Source organism: Vicia villosa, linkage group LG1, assembly GCF_029867415.1.
Source record: "Vicia villosa cultivar HV-30 ecotype Madison, WI linkage group LG1, Vvil1.0, whole genome shotgun sequence".
Lineage (NCBI taxonomy): Eukaryota > Viridiplantae > Streptophyta > Magnoliopsida > Fabales > Fabaceae > Vicia > Vicia villosa.
This window is the reverse complement of record NC_081180.1, coordinates 234,383,553-234,403,297: the sequence shown is the minus strand read 5'-3', so window position 1 is coordinate 234,403,297 and position 19,745 is coordinate 234,383,553. Positions and strand designations below refer to the sequence as shown.

General features: G+C 33.0%; 2 protein-coding genes across 3 annotated transcripts; both read left to right on the top strand.

The window, feature by feature from the left end:
• The first annotated feature begins 425 nt into the window (after nt 1-425).
• On the top strand, nt 426-11,006 carry LOC131644979 (splicing factor U2af large subunit B-like). Of its 2 annotated transcripts, none has more exons than XM_058915613.1 (18): nt 426-622; nt 1,516-1,685; nt 1,811-1,927; nt 2,606-2,667; nt 3,287-3,357; nt 3,434-3,478; nt 3,566-3,625; nt 4,486-4,546; nt 4,912-5,024; nt 7,754-7,869; nt 7,979-8,077; nt 8,231-8,306; nt 8,483-8,571; nt 8,925-8,988; nt 9,077-9,172; nt 9,380-9,461; nt 10,027-10,094; nt 10,318-11,001. In XM_058915613.1, the coding sequence occupies exons 1-18, from the start codon at nt 572-574 to the stop codon at nt 10,453-10,455; spliced, it is 1,578 nt and encodes a 525-aa protein (XP_058771596.1). In that variant the 5' UTR covers nt 426-571; the 3' UTR covers nt 10,456-11,001. The 2 variants fall into 2 exon arrangements, with proteins under 2 accessions (XP_058771596.1, XP_058771597.1); XM_058915614.1 differs by having other exon boundaries at nt 467-622; nt 1,484-1,685; nt 10,318-11,006.
• A 2,737-nt stretch (nt 11,007-13,743) lies between these two features.
• On the top strand, nt 13,744-15,338 carry LOC131623766 (stem-specific protein TSJT1-like). Its single transcript, XM_058894788.1, has 5 exons — nt 13,744-13,876; nt 13,987-14,220; nt 14,326-14,566; nt 14,663-14,783; nt 14,937-15,338. Exons 2-5 carry the CDS (start codon nt 14,009-14,011, stop codon nt 15,125-15,127), a joined length of 765 nt encoding a protein of 254 aa, XP_058750771.1. The 5' UTR covers nt 13,744-13,876; nt 13,987-14,008; the 3' UTR covers nt 15,128-15,338.
• Nucleotides 15,339-19,745: the final 4,407 nt, after the last annotated feature.

Here is a 19,745-nt window from a genome sequence, read left to right as displayed (position 1 = left end):
TCAAAATCAATTAATTAAACGATTTAACCTAATTTTACCACGAGTCTTAGCATACCATCTCATCCAACTATCTAACGAGTGCAGTTACCGTGCATAGATAAAAATCTATGCACAATGCATAGATTATTATGGACCCTTGGATCAAATTCTAGACATCAATTGTTATTACTCAATACTCAATACTCACCACTCAATACTCAATACTGGATTAAAAACATGATCTAATAAGTTATGTAGGCTTATGCATGGTGCATAAATAAATCCTTATGCATATTAGCCAAAGCCCTAGATACATTTATTTTAAAATAAAATTTGTTTATATTTCATTCTACAACAAATATAATATAGAAATATATTTATTTTGCTTATAAATAAATAATTATTATGGATATATATAGTAATGTATACATTTTTCATTAATTTCATATGTTTTGGATTCAGAAATGGTTGGTTACAATAATTGATGATGATTAACGCTTGATTCACATCAAATTCATTTTCCCATAAACCAAACAAACCAATTTATTAGGGTTCCAAATTTCTCAGCATCACCTTCCTTGCTTTGCCTGCAATGTCTGACACCGAAAATCACGCTCATCACGGTGCTTCTTCCCCCGACAAGGTGCTCCGTTTTCATCAATTTCCCTAATTTTTTTTGCCAAATAGCTTAATTTGAAACTTGCTTAAAGATCCCTTTTAGTTTTAGGTCATTGTTTTGCTTCAGTTAGCTTGATTAAGTTTTCAGCTTTTCTTAAAAGTGCTTTTGCAATGTGATAGTGTTTTGTTCTGTTTCAATTATTTAAGTGCTTTTAAGTTTATGGATGAGTCGCTAGGTTACTAGGTTTTTTTTTTTAGTTAAATTTCTTTCATCGATTAATCTAAAACAAATTTGGTGTAAATGAAGTGTTTATGAATGAAATCTGTATGGATTGACGTTCGTGAAAAAAAAATTGATTTTGAGTGAATTGATTCTTGTTAAAAGTGAGTTGAATGTAAAGTGATTTTATGTTTGAAAAGATTTATGCAAAATTGAGTTGTACAGAAAATTCAAATGTAAAAATCACGTTTAAACTCAAAAGTTATAAATTCTAGCTTCTAGTAGAATCAATTCTATTTTAGAAGAACCAAGCAACTCAAAATCATTCCAAAATAAATTTTACACCTCAAGAATTGCTTTGAGCTCTTCCAAAAGCTAAACCAAACATACACAACTTGACTTTATTTTATCATGTGTAATAGAAATAGCTATTCGTAATAGCTTATATGATTAGTGCTTATGCTCTAAGCTGCCGATTAAGCTGTTTATCCAAACCGGAGTATAAGAGTATTGCTAGTTTAGTTGTTTAGATGACTTGTTCATATTAGTTTTCCTGCAATTTTGTGGCTGTTTCATGATATTAAAAATTTAAAATCTGTACTGTATTATTGCTTTTATACTCTGTGATTATTTGTTATGGTTAACCTCTTGATATGTGAGAGTCAGATGAGTTGGCTGAATGTTTTTAAATACCTCAGCCAAGTTCCCGGGGATCTGGTCATGAGAGCACGAGGATGAGAAGGAGAGATGGAGACAGGAAAGCTTTTCATGATAACCGTGACCGTCACAGAGATGATAAATACGAGGGTTTTAGAGGAAGAGGTAGATATGACGGGTATAATCGTCAACGCGGCCGTGATTATGATAGGTTGGACTATTCAGCGTTATTTTGTTTCTCCTCTTTTCAGATTGATTTTCTAAAGAAATGCATAGACTAGCATCGTTCTATGTACCTTGTTTATCATTTCATACATTGGATATATATTCTTGTAGGCATAATGACTATGATCGTGATAGAGATACAAGGCACAGGTATGGGACACATTCAAAGAGATCCAGGAGGGAATCTAGATCTAGATCACGGTCCAGGTCTCCTTCTCAATCAGAAGGGTACGCGGACTTCTATTTTCAGTTTGTACATTGTTCTTGTGGGATATTAACTATCTACCTGCTCTTTGTTAATTACCAGATTACCAATATTTGTTTTATTTTCGAGCCTATTGATCTAGCATCATTTTCCAACAAAATTTTAGCATAAAAAAATATAGGGTTGACTTTAGGGTATGTTTAAATTAAAGGTTTTGAAGGTTTTGGAAGGGAGGGTTTATTTTTCTTTTTTAAATTAAGGAAGCTATAAAATGTTTATAAATATAAATTAAGTGGGATTGAATTATTATATGGTCATTTATCATGTTATTCTTTCATATTTTTTTTCCCAACATCTCAAATATATATAAAAAATATAGACTTAGCCCCCCAAAATCTATCTCGCAAACGTACCCTTAGGCTTGTTAACTAGTAAACTCACATGTACTTTTATCTGTTAGAAGGCGAGACATGTATTTATATTGAAAACAACTTATACAGATATTTATATTGAAAACAACTTATAACGACAAAGTTTTGTTTTCACTCTTTTCTAGATTTCTCTTGGAAAAAGTAAATACTGAAATAGGACAAGCTTATTTTGCATGTTACATTTTTTAAAACTTAAGTTCTGTAGCTGTGCAAGTACAATACAGTATTATTTTATTCTAATTTGATCCTTGAGCTCCCATTTCTGTACAGAAAAAGGACCTCTGGTTTTGACATGGCACCACCTGCTACGGGTGTAACACCAGCTGTTTCAGGTTTTTACTTGACCACTTAATTTAGTGTAGTATGTGTATGGATTCCTCATTTATTTTCATATGCAAGCCTCAGTTTTCTCCCTTCATATTCTGTCTGTATTATGTGTTACCATAGTTTAGGTGTTTCTGCTGTTATTTTCTTTACATATTTAAGGTGATAAATTTAATTTTGAAACTAAGAATCATTCTTGTGTTGTTTTGCTGTTGTGTGTGGTTTTGTGTCTGGCTTATTTTTATGGTTGGGTAAGAAGGCAATGTTGGGCTGCATGTCCTACCAACCTACCTATCAGCGTACACCCTGTAGCAATGGCTGGCTTGTACATTCTGTTGCCGGACCTTTCACTCTCATCTGGCAAAAGTTGCCTATTGGTAGACACTTATTTCCCCAGCATCTGCAGTGGTTGAACTCATTTCTAAATTTTTTATATATTCAATTCAATCGTACTTTAAATTAGGTATGGTATATTTTCTTTCATTTTGGCTTTCTTTGTCGTGAAATGAAGGCTTGTTATAGGTCCCTTATTTCTTTGATCTAGTGAAAAACACTAAATTCATGCATTGTTTTTTTCTCTATAATTTATTTTTTGTATTATCGTTTTATTAAAAGTTAATAATGCAGGGCAAATGCCGGGGATTGCTCATACAATTCAAGGAGCTACACAAAATTTCTCACCATATGGGATATCACAGGTGCTAGTTTTTGTGGCACCAGATTTTCCAGCTTTTTTAATTCTACGAGCACACTAGATGATTTCATTTGTCACAGATTGGAGCTCTTTCCTTAATGCAAGTTCAACCTATGACACAGCAGGTTTGTGTGATTCCTGATGCGTTTGTCAATTTCTGCACTTATAGGCTTATATGTCAGTATGACAGTTTCTATTTTTTGTTCTAAAAGGCTACAAGGCACGCTCGGCGAGTGTACGTTGGCGGGCTTCCTCCGTTTGCTAACGAGCAGGTTCTCTTTATGGACATGTCACCCATATAAGATCTAAAATATTTTCAAATGATTAAAAACTCTTATAAGTGGTTCATTCCAGTTCTATATAAAATATTTATCTAATTTGAGTAATGTTGCAAATTGCTATTAACTATAGACAACATATTATTGTAAAAAGATTTAAGAGTCATATATGGTTATGGTAACTTGGGGAGTGCAAAAGAATTGCAGCTTCCAATAAATTTGGAGTCATTAACATTATTAGGGTTAGAAATGAAAATATTAGTAGAGAAGATGGTGCAAAATAGATTTAGGTGATTTGGGCATGCAGAGAGAAGAGAGAAGACCTGTAGATTATGTGGTAAGGAGAGTAGATCAAATGGAGTGAAGTTAAACAACTAGAGGAAGAGGAAGACTAAGAAAGACTATAAGAAAAGTTATTAAGAAAGGTCTTGAGATTATGGCAAACATTGATCCATGTAGTCGACCTCACTTAGTGGGATAAGGCTTGGTTGTTGATTGTTTTTGTTAACATTATTAGGGTTATATTGGTCATCTATAGTAAATGCTATCTGGAATAGACCTTTTCAGGGGTAAATGTTACTAAGTGAATTCGTGCTCCAAGTAATTCATATGAATGTACTATGATCTCCCTTCTGTGCCATCTGAGTTATTAATGTTTTTCGTGCTTCTTTTATTGTGGTATGGGGGTGTATTGTATTGTATGACGTTGACAGTAGTTAATGTTGTGCTTATTGCATAGTATATTTTGCTGCCTGCTCCATTAGTAAAATTTGGTTATATTGCAACTAACGTAATGTAAAAATTGTTTCCCTTTGCTTTTCGGAATTGTTGAGTTTCTCTTACTTTTGTAACAGGCAATTGCATCTTTCTTTAGCCATGTCATGATTGCTATTGGGGGAAATTCTGCTGGATCAGGTGTAGTGTAGTATTTTCAATAATTTATTTTCAGATTTTACCTTTATAAGACTTGACGTACTCTACTCAAATTTAATAACTTATCAAAGAATGTTGTTTCATTAATTTTACCTTTGAATTACCAGTAATTGTGCTGACATTTGAGTATATAGGTTTTTTAATCAAACTGTTGTATGTCGTGCAAGCATTACTTCATGTTTAATAGTTTGCTTTTCCATATTTGTGTTAAATTTGTTATTTATTGCACAATGATAGTGTCTTGAGTCTTAGACTATAATTTGTTTATATAAGTACATATGTTATTTGCTTATTTATTTCCAAGATGGCTTAGTTGATTAGTTTATTGAAGATTTCCTGATTTATAGGTGATTCGGTTGTCAACGTCTACATTAATCATGAGAAGAAATTTGCGTTTGTGGAGATGAGAACCGTTGAAGAAGCCAGCAATGCAATGGCTTTAGATGGAATAGTATTTGAGGCAAGCATATTTATATTGTTGCAAAGGCATATTAAGTTTTGATATTAAATTGTGATCACAATAGAAGGAATTGAATTTGTCAATTGTTGTACATTCCATCTTCTGAATTTTCATTAAAAGTCATTACTGAAGACTTGAGATTCTGGAAGCATTTGTCATTCTCTAACAAATTAAAATTAATGGGACATGTATGTTATTAAAAAACTGGTAGACCAGTGCGATAAATCCACAAACTTCATGCACTGTTTTATTTTAAGAATAAGAATAGGTCAATGTACAACACATGTAACAATGGTCCTGTCACCGTAAACCAAAACCAACCTCAAATAGGGCTTACATGCTGCTTTCTTGTTACATTGAAAAGTAGCGAGAGCATTAGTCAAGCGAAATCACATAACTAAAACTTTATGTGTTCTCCTCTGCAGTCAATCGTAGTCGTAGCGGCCGCAATAGCGGCTGCGTGTTGCGGAAGGCATGTGCTACGCATTTCTGAACTACGTCGCGTTTTAGGACTGTGACCATAGCGCTGTTCGTGGTGACATAGTTACAAGAATGACACAATTTAGAATCACGAGAAGAAGCTGGTACAAACGTTTTTTATATGTAATGTTGAAACTGCCCTAATTTTTAACTGTTTCGGGTTATTTTAATGTTTCTTTTTAGTAATTTTTTCACTGGATAATTTTTTAAGTATTTACTGCGTATTTTTGTTCTTCCATACTCTTCTGTGATCTGTTTTCTGACGAGAGGAACTTCCACTTCTAACTGGTTCTTCTCCCTTTTCCTTCTTCTTCTGTGTTAGTTCCCTTTTCCTTTCTTTTCTCATTCCCCGTTTTCTGCACCAATTTCTTCTATTGCTCTGCTTTTCAATTTCTGCACCAACAGTTTCCTTTTATGGCATCATCTTAGTCTCAACAACCACAATCAACACCTTATTTTATATTGTGTATCATAGGAAATGTTTGTAATGTTTGCTCGACTTCAACGTAGCGGCCAAACCGTTACCCGCTACACTGCTACAGCATTTTGGGGGTCGGCCGCTACGCTGCGCTATATGCTACTGACTACATAGGTATTCTCAATGCTGTCTTTGGGACATCTTTAAGCTTTACTCTGATTTAAAGGTATTTTGACCCAAAGTCTATCATAGAGTCCATGCAACTCCTTCAGCAACTCCTCTATCATATGGATGGGGTACATGTTGGGAACTATAGCTTTATTGAGGGTATTATAATCTACAAAAAAAAATCTTCAGCCTCCATTCTTCTTTACATGTAACATTTTGCCCACCAAATGTGCATTTTCATTTTTTTGACTGAGCATGTTTGACCTAACTTTGATTGGACACGTGCTAGGAAGTAATTTAATGACATGTTGCCCCTCTCCTTTGTGGAATTTAGAAAACACCCTATTCTTCTTGCAAAAGTGCTGCCATCTGATTTTTCTGTCTCAGGTAGAGTTTATCTCCATGGAACATTTGATTTCTCGCTAAACACTATGTTGCTCAAGCTGTTTCAGTATTTCCATTCCCAAGTCCCATAAATTTTGCTTCACCTACTTTAAACTAGGATTTCAAACTTTGTTTCTCAGTCTGATAGAGGTATCACTTGCTCATTGGCTTATGTTTCAGTTAGTTAGATAGCTCAGAGCGCGCGCGCACACACACACACACACTCACAGATCCGAAGCTCTATCATTGTAATCAATCAGAAACAGTTTGTTTAATACTGTTAAGAGTCCCACATCGGACAATATATGGCCTGAACATGTCCTTATAAGAGACATTTGTTAAGAAGTGTGGTTAGGCCTAACTCAACCCTACAAAACCGGCTTGTAGGGTGAGGATTGCCCCCACTTATAAGGACATGTTCAGGCCATATATTGTCCGATGTGAGACTCTTAACACACCCCCTCACGCCCAGGACTAGACAACTGGAGCGTGGAAATAAATGGTGGGTGGCCTGATAGCGGAAACCATAGAAGGTGGCCCACCGGATCTTAAACCAGGCTCTTGATACCATGTGAAGAAGTGTGATTAGGCCTAACTCAACCCTACAAAACCGGCTTGTAAGGTGAGGATTGCCCCCACTTATAAGGACATGTTTAGGCCATATATTGTCCGATGTGGGACTCTTAACAAATACAAAGAGTGAATTCTTCATCTTATCTCTAAATCAAACACACCTAGAATAAGAATTTTCAACCTATGCCAAGGGCCATAGGATTGACGACAATCCACCTTTCTTACAGCACATACCCTTGACATTTGATAAGTAAAGTAATATGCCTAATACTTCTATTTATGTTGAGATCCTTAATGGTTGCATGTAATAAAACTACTACGTGGTTGTCCTTTTGACCTTGTTTCGAATTATTGTGAGCGGGTAAAGCAGAAGAGGAATACCTGTCCGAACTCCAAACCATTGGTTTTCTTCGCTATTCCAAATATTTTGGTGTTATCGGCAACAGCTCCTAAATGACCACTGTATTATACATAGGGGGTAATTGCCTCTGCGAATCTGGTCAATTTTAACCCCGTGTTTCTTCCATACAATTCGACTTCAATGCAATGAGCTAGAAAGATTGCTCTCTGCATATTACTTGGTTCATGCATCACCTTGTTGCACAGAACATCAGTCAAAACATTCATGAAATTACCCAGAGCTTGCATGTCCAATATGTTTTAGAACTCTAACCACTGATGTTTTTCTTGTGATATCTAATCTCAGGGTGTTTCTGTGAGAGTTCGTAGGCCAACTGACTATAACCCTTCGTTAGCTGCAGTTCTAGGTCCTTGCCAGCCAAGTGCAAACCTCAATTTATCTGCTGTTGGACTTTCTGCAGGGTAAGTTGACCATGTACTTTGATGGCAGTGTGCATGTTTTATGTGAATTTTACATAATGTTGGAGTATACCTTATGTTCTGACCTATCTGGGATGTTCCCATTTCCCAGTTCAATTGGTGGAGCTGAGGGGCTTGATCGCATCTTTGTGGGTGGGCTGCCATACTACTTTACTGAAGCACAAATGAGAGAACTGCTTCAAGCTTTTGGGTATGATTGTCATGAATATATTTATTTACGTGTTTACTCTTTTCTGTATTCTGGTATTTTATATACTTTTCCATTTCCAACCATGCCTATTGATTTACTTAACAAGCATAAACCCAACACATTTATGTTGTGATATCATTTGACCCAATGCAGTCCTCTCCGAAATTTTGATATAGTTAGAGATAAAGAAACGGGAAACTCTAAAGGATATGGTTTCTGCATCTATCAGGTGAACAAAGTTGCATTGTAGAACATATAGATCTTAATGATAATTCACTTTTCAAATGTTTCTTTTTTGAGTAATTACCTAGAAAAGTTTTTTGAGCATTTGGTAATTTCCTAACAGGATATAAAGTGTCTATGTATTTTTTTTATACAAATTGATTTTCTGGGTAATCTTTTTAGGATCCAGCAGTAACAGACATTGCTTGTGCCTCTCTTAATGGCCTTAAAATGGGAGATAAAACATTGACTGTAAGGCGTGCTACTGTCAGGTCAGCCTTCCAATTTTTCCTCCTTCAATATGCTCCTTTGCTATAAAATATGATTCAGTTCCCCTTGTTGCTGATTAATCATAATTCCCTTAGATACATCATACATGGAATAGACCATTCTATGATACCGTGAAGCTTTTTTATGTTTGTTTTATCATGTGTTAATCTTGTGTGCTTTTGGTATTTCATGGTATTCCCTCCATTATTTCCAGCTGTTTGTGTTTATCATTGATAATATAATGAGCATGGAGCAATACTCGTGAATAAACTTTTATTATCTAGGTGACTAATTTTTTATTTATTTTTACTTTTCATTGATTAATAAAATTCTTTGTAATCTACTTGTCTGGCAGTGGACATTCTAAACCAGAAGAGGATAACATCTTTGCACGGGCACAACAGCATATAGCTATGCAGGTGAGGCACAAACTTTTACCCTCTGTTTTTCTACTTGTTTGCCATATACTATTTGCCTCGATTATTTATATCCCTCAACAACTAACAGAAAATAGCTTTGGAAGTGGTTGGACTAAATATTCCAGGAGTCGAAAGAGGCCCAACAAATGAAGAAAGCCCCACTAAAGTTGTATGTTTAACTCAGGTGATTCTAGTTTCTATTACATGCAGAATTTTGTCAACCAAAATACTCCTTGTAGAGTTTTGACAGCTTGATTTGCTTTTTATTTCTTTATTTGTTCCCCTCTCCTCTTTATTTTCATGTAATCATAATTTACTATGGTTAACAATTTGATTTGATCGACCCTTATTGGGTTTTCACCTCACCCGTTCTACCTGATTTTCTTTAAAGGCCGTCACTACTGAACAATTAAATGATAATGGAGAATACGAAGAAATATTGGAAGACATGCGGGATGAATGCTGCAAATTTGGTATGCATGTTGTGTAATATGTGTCCTGTTACTGTCATTTTCTGCTTTAAAGCTGTGCATATGAAGTCAATATATCACATTTTCTTTGGTTTAGTGGGTGAGTTGGATCTATTTACAAAATGTAATTAAACTCGCCCCTGTTTTTGGAAAACTATACTTGGATCAGATAAAGTTAGATCGTTCAACTAATCTCTATCAAATTTTTTAGCTTGGTGCAGACAAGTATTCATACCAGTTCAGTATTTCAGTTATGTAGTTAATTCTCTCTGGGACCTGTAGAATGATACTGTTAATTCAGTATGATGGTTGTAAGTCACAATTGCTGGAGAAGCTTGTCTTTCAGATTATCTTGATGAACCATTCCAAAGGGAAATAGAGTAAAAAAGTTGTAGCCTTATAGGTGTTGTAGGAAGTGTTCTCATCTACTGACTTTATTTTTATCATCTATTAAATGCATCGATAAGGCAATAATCAACAAATGAATGTTCTGGAATTCCCACTAATGTCTTTGTTCATGGATTTCTGATTTATATACTTTCTTCTTCTACCTTATTGGAATGTTTAGGGACGTTGGTGAATGTTGTTATTCCTCGTCCAAATCCAAACGGAGAACTGTCTGCAGGTATTGGAAAGGTATGCAGTTCCTTTGTGATGCATTTGAGTTCTCGATTCTTTGGCTAACATGTCAGGCTCAGGCACGAGCTACTAATTTCATGCACCTCAACACTTATTGATTTGAAACTTTTAATGGCTCGAGCTTTGTGGACTTACACTGTCTTCTCTAGTAAATTGAGTTTGTGAGGCTACTCTTGATCCAAACTAAGTTGTTTGAACGTGGTTTTGTTTTCTCTTGTAGGTTTTCTTGGAATACGCTGACTGTACTGCTTCTTTAGCTGCAAGAAATGCTCTGAATGGCAGGAAATTTGGGGGTAATATTGTGACGGCTGTTTACTATCCAGAAGAAAATTATCATAGTATGGAGTATGATTTATAACCACTTCTAGTGATGAAGATCTGTTTGTAGTGTTTATAGCAACTTTTCGTCACTCAAGTTTATATATTTAGTTTTGTTTCAGGTTTATTAGATATATATTGATGCTATTGTCATTGATGTGTAGATGCATTCACAGTAAAATAATTTGTATTCATACAATTGTAGTAATCAAGCTTTAAATTTTTCAAAATTGGCACATCAAGCTTAAAATTTTTCAAAATTGGCACAAGTGATTGGTGTGTAGAATGTGTTGGTTTGAAAAAGAAAATCATCCCTTTGGGCAAGTTTGGTTTCACTGTTAGAGCAGTTAGAACTGATTGTTTGAATTGATTATGGATGTGTAGAATTGATTTTGACACGTTTGGTTGCCTTTGATTATAATTTGACTCTGTTTGTTATAATTGATTTTATTTGAAGTTAGAAATTATAACTTTTGAGTCTAAACATCAATTTTTTTTTTTTTATAAAAGTTTACTATTAATATTACTTTTGTGAGAGTTTGATTAAATATAAATCGCTTTACCTACAACTTATTTTAATTAGTGTACGTTGGGTTTAACTTTTGAAGTTGAAAAGCAATTTTAAAATTGTTGAATTGATTTTGAAATAATTGAGATGTTTGGTTCTTTAAAATAGAATTGATTATGCATTTATAATTGATTCTATTTGAAGCTAAAATTTATATATTTTAAATTTAAACGTGATTTTTAAAATTTATTGATTAATTCAATTTGTTATAAATTAATCAAATATAAATAATTTTATTTTTAATTCATTTTTAATCAAATCAATTAACTCAAAATTAATTTGATTCACCAAAAATCAAAATTCATTCAATTTACTTATAATATTACATGACAAATCCATTCAAAATCAATTTTGTCACATTTACATAGCAGAATCAAACACATATTAGTAGGGGTGTTCAAAACCAAACTAACCCAATAGAAAACCGCAAACCAAACCAAACCAAACCAAACCGAAACTGCAAAAAACCGCATTTGGTTTGGATTAGTTTGGGTCATCTTTCAACAAAACCGCATGGTTCGGTTCGGTTTCCGGTTTGTATTTTGTAAACCGAACCAAATCGAATCAAACCGCATTATGTTACCATCTAACTTTTACTTAACTCACATCCAACCCAAACTTAAGTCTATTATACCTTAACCTTATGATTACAAACAATTTTCTCATCCTTACCCATATAATTTCAGTCCCGATCTTCTCAAATATCTAATAACATTATCGCACCTTCTTTCCCATATACATTTTCTCTCTTCTTCTATAATCTCTACTCTCTTATATATTTTCTTTTTCACCTTCTCATTTTTATGTAAATGTTCTGTATTTCAGTTTCGTTTTTATCGCATATCTTCTTCTCTAATCTCTCAACTTTTTTTTCTTTTTCACCTTCACTAATCTCTCGTCTCTTCTATTTTTTTGTTTCATTATAATAATTTTTATATTGTTTTATGCTATTATTTTATGTTTAATATTCCACTTTTGTCTAATTTAATTTTTACACATTAAATAGAAAATTGTTGTCAAAATATGACGAGTTTTGTTGTTATTTGATAGTGTATGAATGTCTAAATACAAAATTATATTGTCATCTATATGTGTATGTATAGTTCAATAAAATATTTGTAAAAAACCGAACCAACCGAACCGAACTAAACCGCATTTGTTTGGTTTGGTTCGGTTCAGATTTTTTATAAAAGCCAACCGAACCAAACCAAACCGCACGATTTTTTCTCTCGCAGTTCGGATGATTTTTTTCGTCAAAACCGCCCAAACCGCACCGCGAACACCCCTACATATTAGCAATGCAAGAAATCTGTCTTATTTAGAGCAGGTTCTATTGAATAAAAAGATATTAAATTACGCGTGTCAAATTAGATTGGGTCATGACTCCATAACGACAAAATAATATGATGAATTCATTGAATTCAATTCACATTTATTGTGGCTGGTCAGATTCAGACAACAATCTGTGGATGATGTAAGGTGGTTTTGGAAGTTGCTGAGTCAGATGATTGTCACATCAAAATGGATAAGATTTTTTCACAATTCCAATCCAACAACACGTTCTCTCCCATCACAAGATTCTTATTCTATTATTACACCACTTCTTTTGTTTTTTTTTTTAATTTTAAAATACTTTTGGATATTTGAAAAATATATGGATAAAAAACAGAATAATACTTTAACTCAATTAATTGTAATAATTAAATATTAATAGATTTATAATTAAAATAAGAGTTTAATTCTATGTAAAGTTAGTATAAATAAAATTTAGACCACCACTACATCATAATCAATCAATTGTGTTACTTAAAAAAATTAAAATAAAACAATAAAATAAATATTTTTAAAGTGTAAATTTGTTTTATATTGTAAGTATATTTCAATTAAAATTTTAAAATAAATATATAGTGCGATAAATTAATGGTCTCGCTAACCAGTGCCCTCAAGTCACTCTTTAATATACTCCCTCCGTTCCTTTTTAAGTGTCGTTTTAGAAGATTTTTTTTGTTCCTATTTAAGTGTCGTTTTATAATTTAATGTTATAATTTGTCATTTATACCCTTATTTTCTCAATAACTCCACCTCAAAATTTTCAATTAGTTATGGAAAAAAGAGAATTTATTTGGAAAGAGAAAATTAAATAAGTATATAATAGAAAAATTAACTCTAATAATCCACTATCTTGGTTGAAGAGCTTTTTGCTAAAACGACACTTAAAAAGGAACGGAGGGAGTACTAAATAAAGAAAATATTCTTTATAAAAGTAAGTATTTCAATTTACAATGCATTTTCAATGCATTGAATACACGCCTTTCTAAATTTTTTTATCACTTTAATCACTTAAAAAGTGCCTTAAAGACACTGATTATCATCACCCTAAATCAATTTATACGACACAATTAACAAATAACATCTTTTCATTTTAAAATAGGTGATATTATTTGATCAATTCATTTATATTAAAAAAATATTATTTTTATTAAAATGTTTTTATTACATATTAATTAATATGAATAATAAAATGGTGTCTTTCTAAAAAAATTGCTGAATATATTATAAAGATATTTATAAAGATCAATCATATTAAAAAACATTTATTTATATAAAAGTTACAAAAAAATAAACTATCAATTATGAATCTGCCCTGTATATAGGAATACATTAAAAACAAAATGATTAAGATATTTTACTTTTTCATCTTTATCTAAATTTAATTTATTGCTTGGATTGGATAGAACCTCCACGTCACCTCTCTCACATCTTACAGTCAACAAGAAACAAAACTCTAACACACCATTTTTCTATATATATCTTACATCAATGCCTCATTATTCTCATCATCCATTATCCATTTTCAATCTCTCTCTCACCAAATCTCATCTCATTATTTCTGGTATGCTTCTCTATTTTCATCACCTTAACTTTTCATAATTTGTATTTTTTTATTTATCATTCATTGTTCAAAATTCCTAAGATGTTTTTTTTATAATGTTTTTTATGCAGCTAATTGTCACTTAAGGAAAAGATGTTGGGAATTTTTAAGGAAAAATTGGTGAATGCACCAAAAGAGCTTAATAGTCCAGCTTCTCAGAACTCAAACACTAAGAAAGCTAAACCAAGTCATGAAATTCTTAGAGATTTCATGTCATGCAATTCCTCCAATGCTTTCTTCATGACCTTTGGAAATGATGCTTTATTGGCCTATTCCCCTTCAAACACACCCTCCATTCATCAAAGGTATGAGGGTATTTTAGGAATGAAATTTTTAAAAAGAGTAAAAATGCTTATCATATAGATCATAGATATATTGCTAATACAAAATATGTTTCATGTGTCAAATAGGTTGTTTAGTGGTTTGGACAACATATATTGTGCTTTCATGGGAAATCTACACAACCTTAGTCAATTGAACAAGCAATATGGACTATCAAAGGGAAGCAATGAGGCCATGTTCATCATCGAGGCGTATCGGACACTTCGCGACCGAGGTCCATACCCTGCTGATCAAGTTCTCAAAGAATTTGAAGGAAGTTTTGGATTTGTCATCTATGACCATAAAAATGAAACTGTTTTTGCTGCATCTGTGAGTTAATTATGTTTTTTATACAATTAGCCTAGGTTGGAAAAAAAATCACTTTTTTGGGACTTATTGATTAACAATTGTTAATATTTTTTTTAGGGTTCTGATGGACAAATTGGACTGTATTGGGGAATTGCAGCTGATGGGTCAGTGGTTATTTCTGAAAATTTGGAGCTTGTTAAAGCAAGTTGTGCTAAATCATTTGCACCATTTCCAAAAGGTATGTAAATTTGATTAGAAAAAAAATTAAGATTTTGTAATGTCCTAAAAGAATTTTTTTTTTTATTTATCAAATTTGTAGAACTAATAAGAATCATAATATCAAAAATTGTTTAGGGACTAATAGATTTTAAATGGTGTTGAAAATTTTCAGGGTGTTTGTTTCATAGTGAGCATGGATTGTTGAACTTTGAGCATCCAACAAAGAAGATGAAAGCAATGCCTAGGATTGACAGTGAGGGTGTTATGTGTGGAGCCAACTTCAATGTTGATTCACAGTCAAGGAATCAGATGATGCCACGTGTTGGTAGTGAAGCTAATTGGTCTACTTGGGGACAGACATAACTACTAGTTTCATCATGATAATCTAAGTTTATTTAGTTTTTTGTTTGCCAAGAGCAACTTAAGTAGTATGATGAGGATAATCTAAGTTTATTTTCTTTTTTCTTGTATGGTTTCATTGTTTTGTACATTTTTGTGATTTAATGTTGAGCAATGAGTATTTCTAATCATTTTCAATATAAATAAGATGAAATTTATAGTTTTGACTTATGAATTTCATAGTGTCTATTTTATTTAAACTCTCTTGTGTTTCCAATGTACTTTAACTCTAAAAACTATTCCCCCTAAACCTAATCTCGTCCAAGCACTAAACAAAATAATTGATGCATGACTTTTTTAATAAAATTGTACTATTTTTAACTAGAGTATGTGATGTTGCAACTACTTGAATTAATAATTATCTGTGTTATTTTCTTTCAGCAATTTATTGTATCTTCATAATTGTTATTGCTATTGTGATTGATCGGATATCAGTGTCGTGACATCGGGTATCTATGTACCAGAATTTCATCCCTTTTTTCCCGCAACAGCGACAACTATCCTTCTTCGACAAACATTCGATCTGTGACCTCTTCCATTACAACGATAACCCGTGTCTCTAGTGGGTTTAGCACATGAATTACTTTTCCTCTGTAATGGTGCTTTACCTTGCTGCACACCACTATGGTAGATGAGAAATTTCAAGGGGATTTCTCCTTCAATTCTACTGTCAATGCTAGACGGAATTCCCAAGTCACAATCCATAAACTCTATAAACCCATCTTCTCACACAAAGATCTTTTTAAGCTTATGGTATATCGATTTACCTTTTTTCTCTCTGAATCTCCCAGTTCATTAGGCTCAGTGAAATACAGGAACTCAGTTTGTGTGTTCTATTACAATTTTCTTTTCCTGAACACACTCAATATACATCTTATAAAGAATCTGCTCATAATTCTCCGGTAAAATCGCTCCAAGATCAATTGTTTTATTCTTTGCCTCTGGCTCTAAACAACAAGCTTATCCCACCAAACATCAGTTGTACTCTTCAACTTGATCACCATTAACATTCTTATTCTCAAGGACGCTCATGTCGGCGAAAAATTTGTCAACGTCGATCTACCAATTCAGAAACTCCTCCACTACCATCATTCTATAGAATAATAAAGAATCAACCTTCACTTGATAATCATATATATGTCGATTCTCATGATCTACTACCTCTTCCTCGTCAGATTCTTCTTCTTCTTTAGAAGTTGATTTTTCAGCAATAACATCACAATTGTTTCCACCCGCGGAACCATAATCGGTTCCCTTCTCCTGTATCTTTACTGATTGTCATTGTTGTTTGAGATGTTCATCTGAGTTGTTAAAGTCGCCATTTATTCAGTCAAAGTAGTTAGGGTCGTGGTAAAAGCTGCAGTAAATCCCTCAAGGTTTACTCTTGTCAATGGTTGATCTCCTATGGCGGATCAAACTACGAATAGAAACATGGGAAAACTTGCTATAATGCCACCTAACGCAGTTGGAAACATTGTGAATTAGCAAGCGCTAATCCTATAATGAGAACACAGGTTTTCAAGCGCAAAACCTATCAGATAAATCTCAGAAATCCACCAGATACAAAATTGCTGAGTTTTATTATGATCAAAGATAGCCTTCACGGCCACACCCAAAGGTGTTTAAATACATAAAAAAACCCTAAATGGACTTCTAATTCAAAATAGAAATAAAACAAGAAAAGAAACTCTAATGGGCTTTTAATCCAAAAATAAAAATAAAACGGAAAATTACGGAAAATATTAAAATGTTGTATTCGGGCCTGAAACAAACTCGATTGGTTTAAAAGGCCCATATGTCACTGCAAATCAACGAATTGGACTCGTGAGCCGATTTCTTTTCCGAAACGGTATAATAATAGTCATTCTAATATCAAACACCAAACCTGCACAATTTCTGCCGAACCTTTCTGATGCGCGACTTTTTCTTCGATACGTGCAACCAACCTTTCAACATCACTAATTCCCTTAGATACATCATACATGAATTAAACCATTCTATGATATCGCCAAGTTTCTTTATGTTTGTTGTAACATCTATTAATCTTTTGTGCTTTTCGTATTTCATGGTATTCCCTCAATTATATACAGTATTTTGTGTTTATCATTGATAATATCATGAGCATGCAGGAAAACAACACTAGATTCAGACAACTTAGTTTGGATTAAGAATAACCTTAAAATCTAGGCTTATTTATTATTCGGGGAAAGAATATCAAAGTCTGAAATATGATCTAAAATAATTTGTAGGGATAATTGTTAGACGATGGCAACTTATCTAGAGAAGGGGTGAATAGATCCCCAAGTTTAAAAATTCAAATTTTAAAGGTTCTGAAAACATTTAAACTATGGCAAGCAGAAGTATCGAGTTTAGATCAAAATTCGTCTACACCGAACCGGTTATTGGAACCTCAGATATGCGCACAACCCTTAGCAACCAATTTCTAATCCATTTAAACACAAAAATTCAAAGTGTCAAATTATCGAACAATTGATGTGCGGTTGATTTTTTCAGATTTTTCCTTTAAGTTTGTTGATATCAAAATCCTCTTACAATCTATTTGATTGTAAGGCAATCAACAAATCAACAATGTTCAAAACTACCGAAATATCGTTACGAATCAATGTGTTTAACAATTTGATAATGGAAATTTAAACGCAAGAGATAAAGAGATTTAGAGAGAGAGGACATGAGGAGTTGTTTTGGCATTTCACCGATCGTCCTCGCTACGACTATGTCTGTCCCTAATTCCAATTTGGAATTGAGATATCAATCTTACTATGAAAAAAAATTGTTTCAAGATATGTCAAGCAATTCCACCATACAAACCCTATATTTGATGTTGATCCTTGCACTTCTCTTCCCTTGATCTAAGTTTGATCAAGTTGTAACATCCTAATTCCTAAATGATAATTTAATAAAAATCAGAGTAATTTATTTATTAAATTAAAACACAACAATTAGGATGCTACACTTCACCATTTTATCAAAACCTGCTCAATCATGCATAGATAGATACATAACACATCAAGTGGATGAATAAAAAACCATTCAACATAGATCTCAACTTTAACTTCATTAATGCAACAGAAGAAAACATAATCTTTATTCAAACATTCTCAATCAACCATAAAGCAAATTTATTCAATAAAAGGGAGTTCTTAATACTCCAACAAATCAACAAAATAAAACGTTAACATATCAAAAACAAGCAAGCGTTCACCCTCTGGTGTTACGTATCAGAGCATTGACGCTGACTCATAAAATAAGAAGAGTAACCTCTTCTAGACTCCGCAGCCTCGAACTACGCCTAATTATCTACACGATTCCGTATAAAGCATCATTCTAACAGAAGGGTGAGATATCACAACACTCTAATAGGTTAGATATTAATAAGTATGCGATAAATATACAATGCATATTATCAACAATAGTTCATCATTACATGACACATAATTCATACTTCAATTCTACAACACAACATCATATCAATTCTTCAATGTCATGCTATGAGATTGACACAAACTCAATGTATGTGGTACCAACAGAGCACAAGCCCTCTACAATTTGCCAATCTAGACCAACAATAGAGCATAAGATCTCAACAATGTATGCATGCAACACTAATATTCCAAATCATAACTATGCAATTACATATCGTAAGCCTTCAACATTTTGCCATTCTAGGTTAACAACAGTAACATCATTATGCAATATATTATGAAATTCATTCAAACATCATTCGTACAATATCATCGTTCAATCACAACAAAATTCATCGCATTTCGTACGACACAAATACACAAGGCATAAGACTCACATATATAATTATCATTTTCTAATATAATAAGTATCATCATGTTAAAGAGAATATTTTTAGCTTTCCAACGGTTCAAACAGCGCATCAAATGGACACATGAGTCAAAGGTTATTAATTTTCAAAGTTTAGAAAAATGTCAGCTTCAGTAAGGTAATCAGCTACCTCAATTCATGTAGCTGGTTACATCACCTTCCTTTGTCTCTGTTACGCAAATTTTGAACTATGTAACCGGTTATCTCAAATGATGTAACCAATTACATCACTGAAACAAAGCCAATAATTCCAAATTTTTATGATGTAACCAGTTACCTCACACCATGTTGTAGCGGGGAAAAATTGAGATCAAAGTCATTGGATTGACTTGACTTGTATTTTAGTGAAAGCCGTCACCGCACTTTATTGTTTCCAAAGGAAGTGGGAAAAGAACGAAGTAAAATCCAAATAAATTTTTTAAAACAAAAACTAATAAAACAAAACAGAGATCTTAGGTACATGGGTTGATTATGCAAGGAGAAGGTGTTAGCACCCCTCACATACGTGGTACTCGATAATAACCTTTTTGTAAATCTGTGTTAAAAGAGTTGTGTGCAAAAGAAAATTTGGGTTTGATTTTAAAATTATGCTCGGCAAGATGTTACATCTTGTGCCTACATATACCTCCTAAGTACAATGGAGAATTCTCATTTTGTCTACAATCTTTAATAGATTTTGATTAATGATCCTCGTTATCATTGATCACTTGTAGCGCTATATTGTATACAA

Excerpts from the sequence above, each read along its gene's own strand:
- LOC131644979 (XM_058915613.1), top strand. The coding sequence starts at position 572 with ATGTCTGACACCGAAAATCACGCTCATCACGGTGCTTCTTCCCCCGAC. Across the intron at positions 4,547-4,911 it reads GGGAAATTCTGCTGGATCAG|GTGATTCGGTTGTCAACGTC; the intron begins GTGTAGTGTAGT and ends CCTGATTTATAG. Across the intron at positions 10,095-10,317 it reads TGTCTGCAGGTATTGGAAAG|GTTTTCTTGGAATACGCTGA; the intron begins GTATGCAGTTCC and ends TTTCTCTTGTAG.
- LOC131623766 (XM_058894788.1), top strand. The coding sequence starts at position 14,009 with ATGTTGGGAATTTTTAAGGAAAAATTGGTGAATGCACCAAAAGAGCTT. Across the intron at positions 14,221-14,325 it reads ACACCCTCCATTCATCAAAG|GTTGTTTAGTGGTTTGGACA; the intron begins GTATGAGGGTAT and ends TGTGTCAAATAG. Across the intron at positions 14,784-14,936 it reads ATTTGCACCATTTCCAAAAG|GGTGTTTGTTTCATAGTGAG; the intron begins GTATGTAAATTT and ends GAAAATTTTCAG.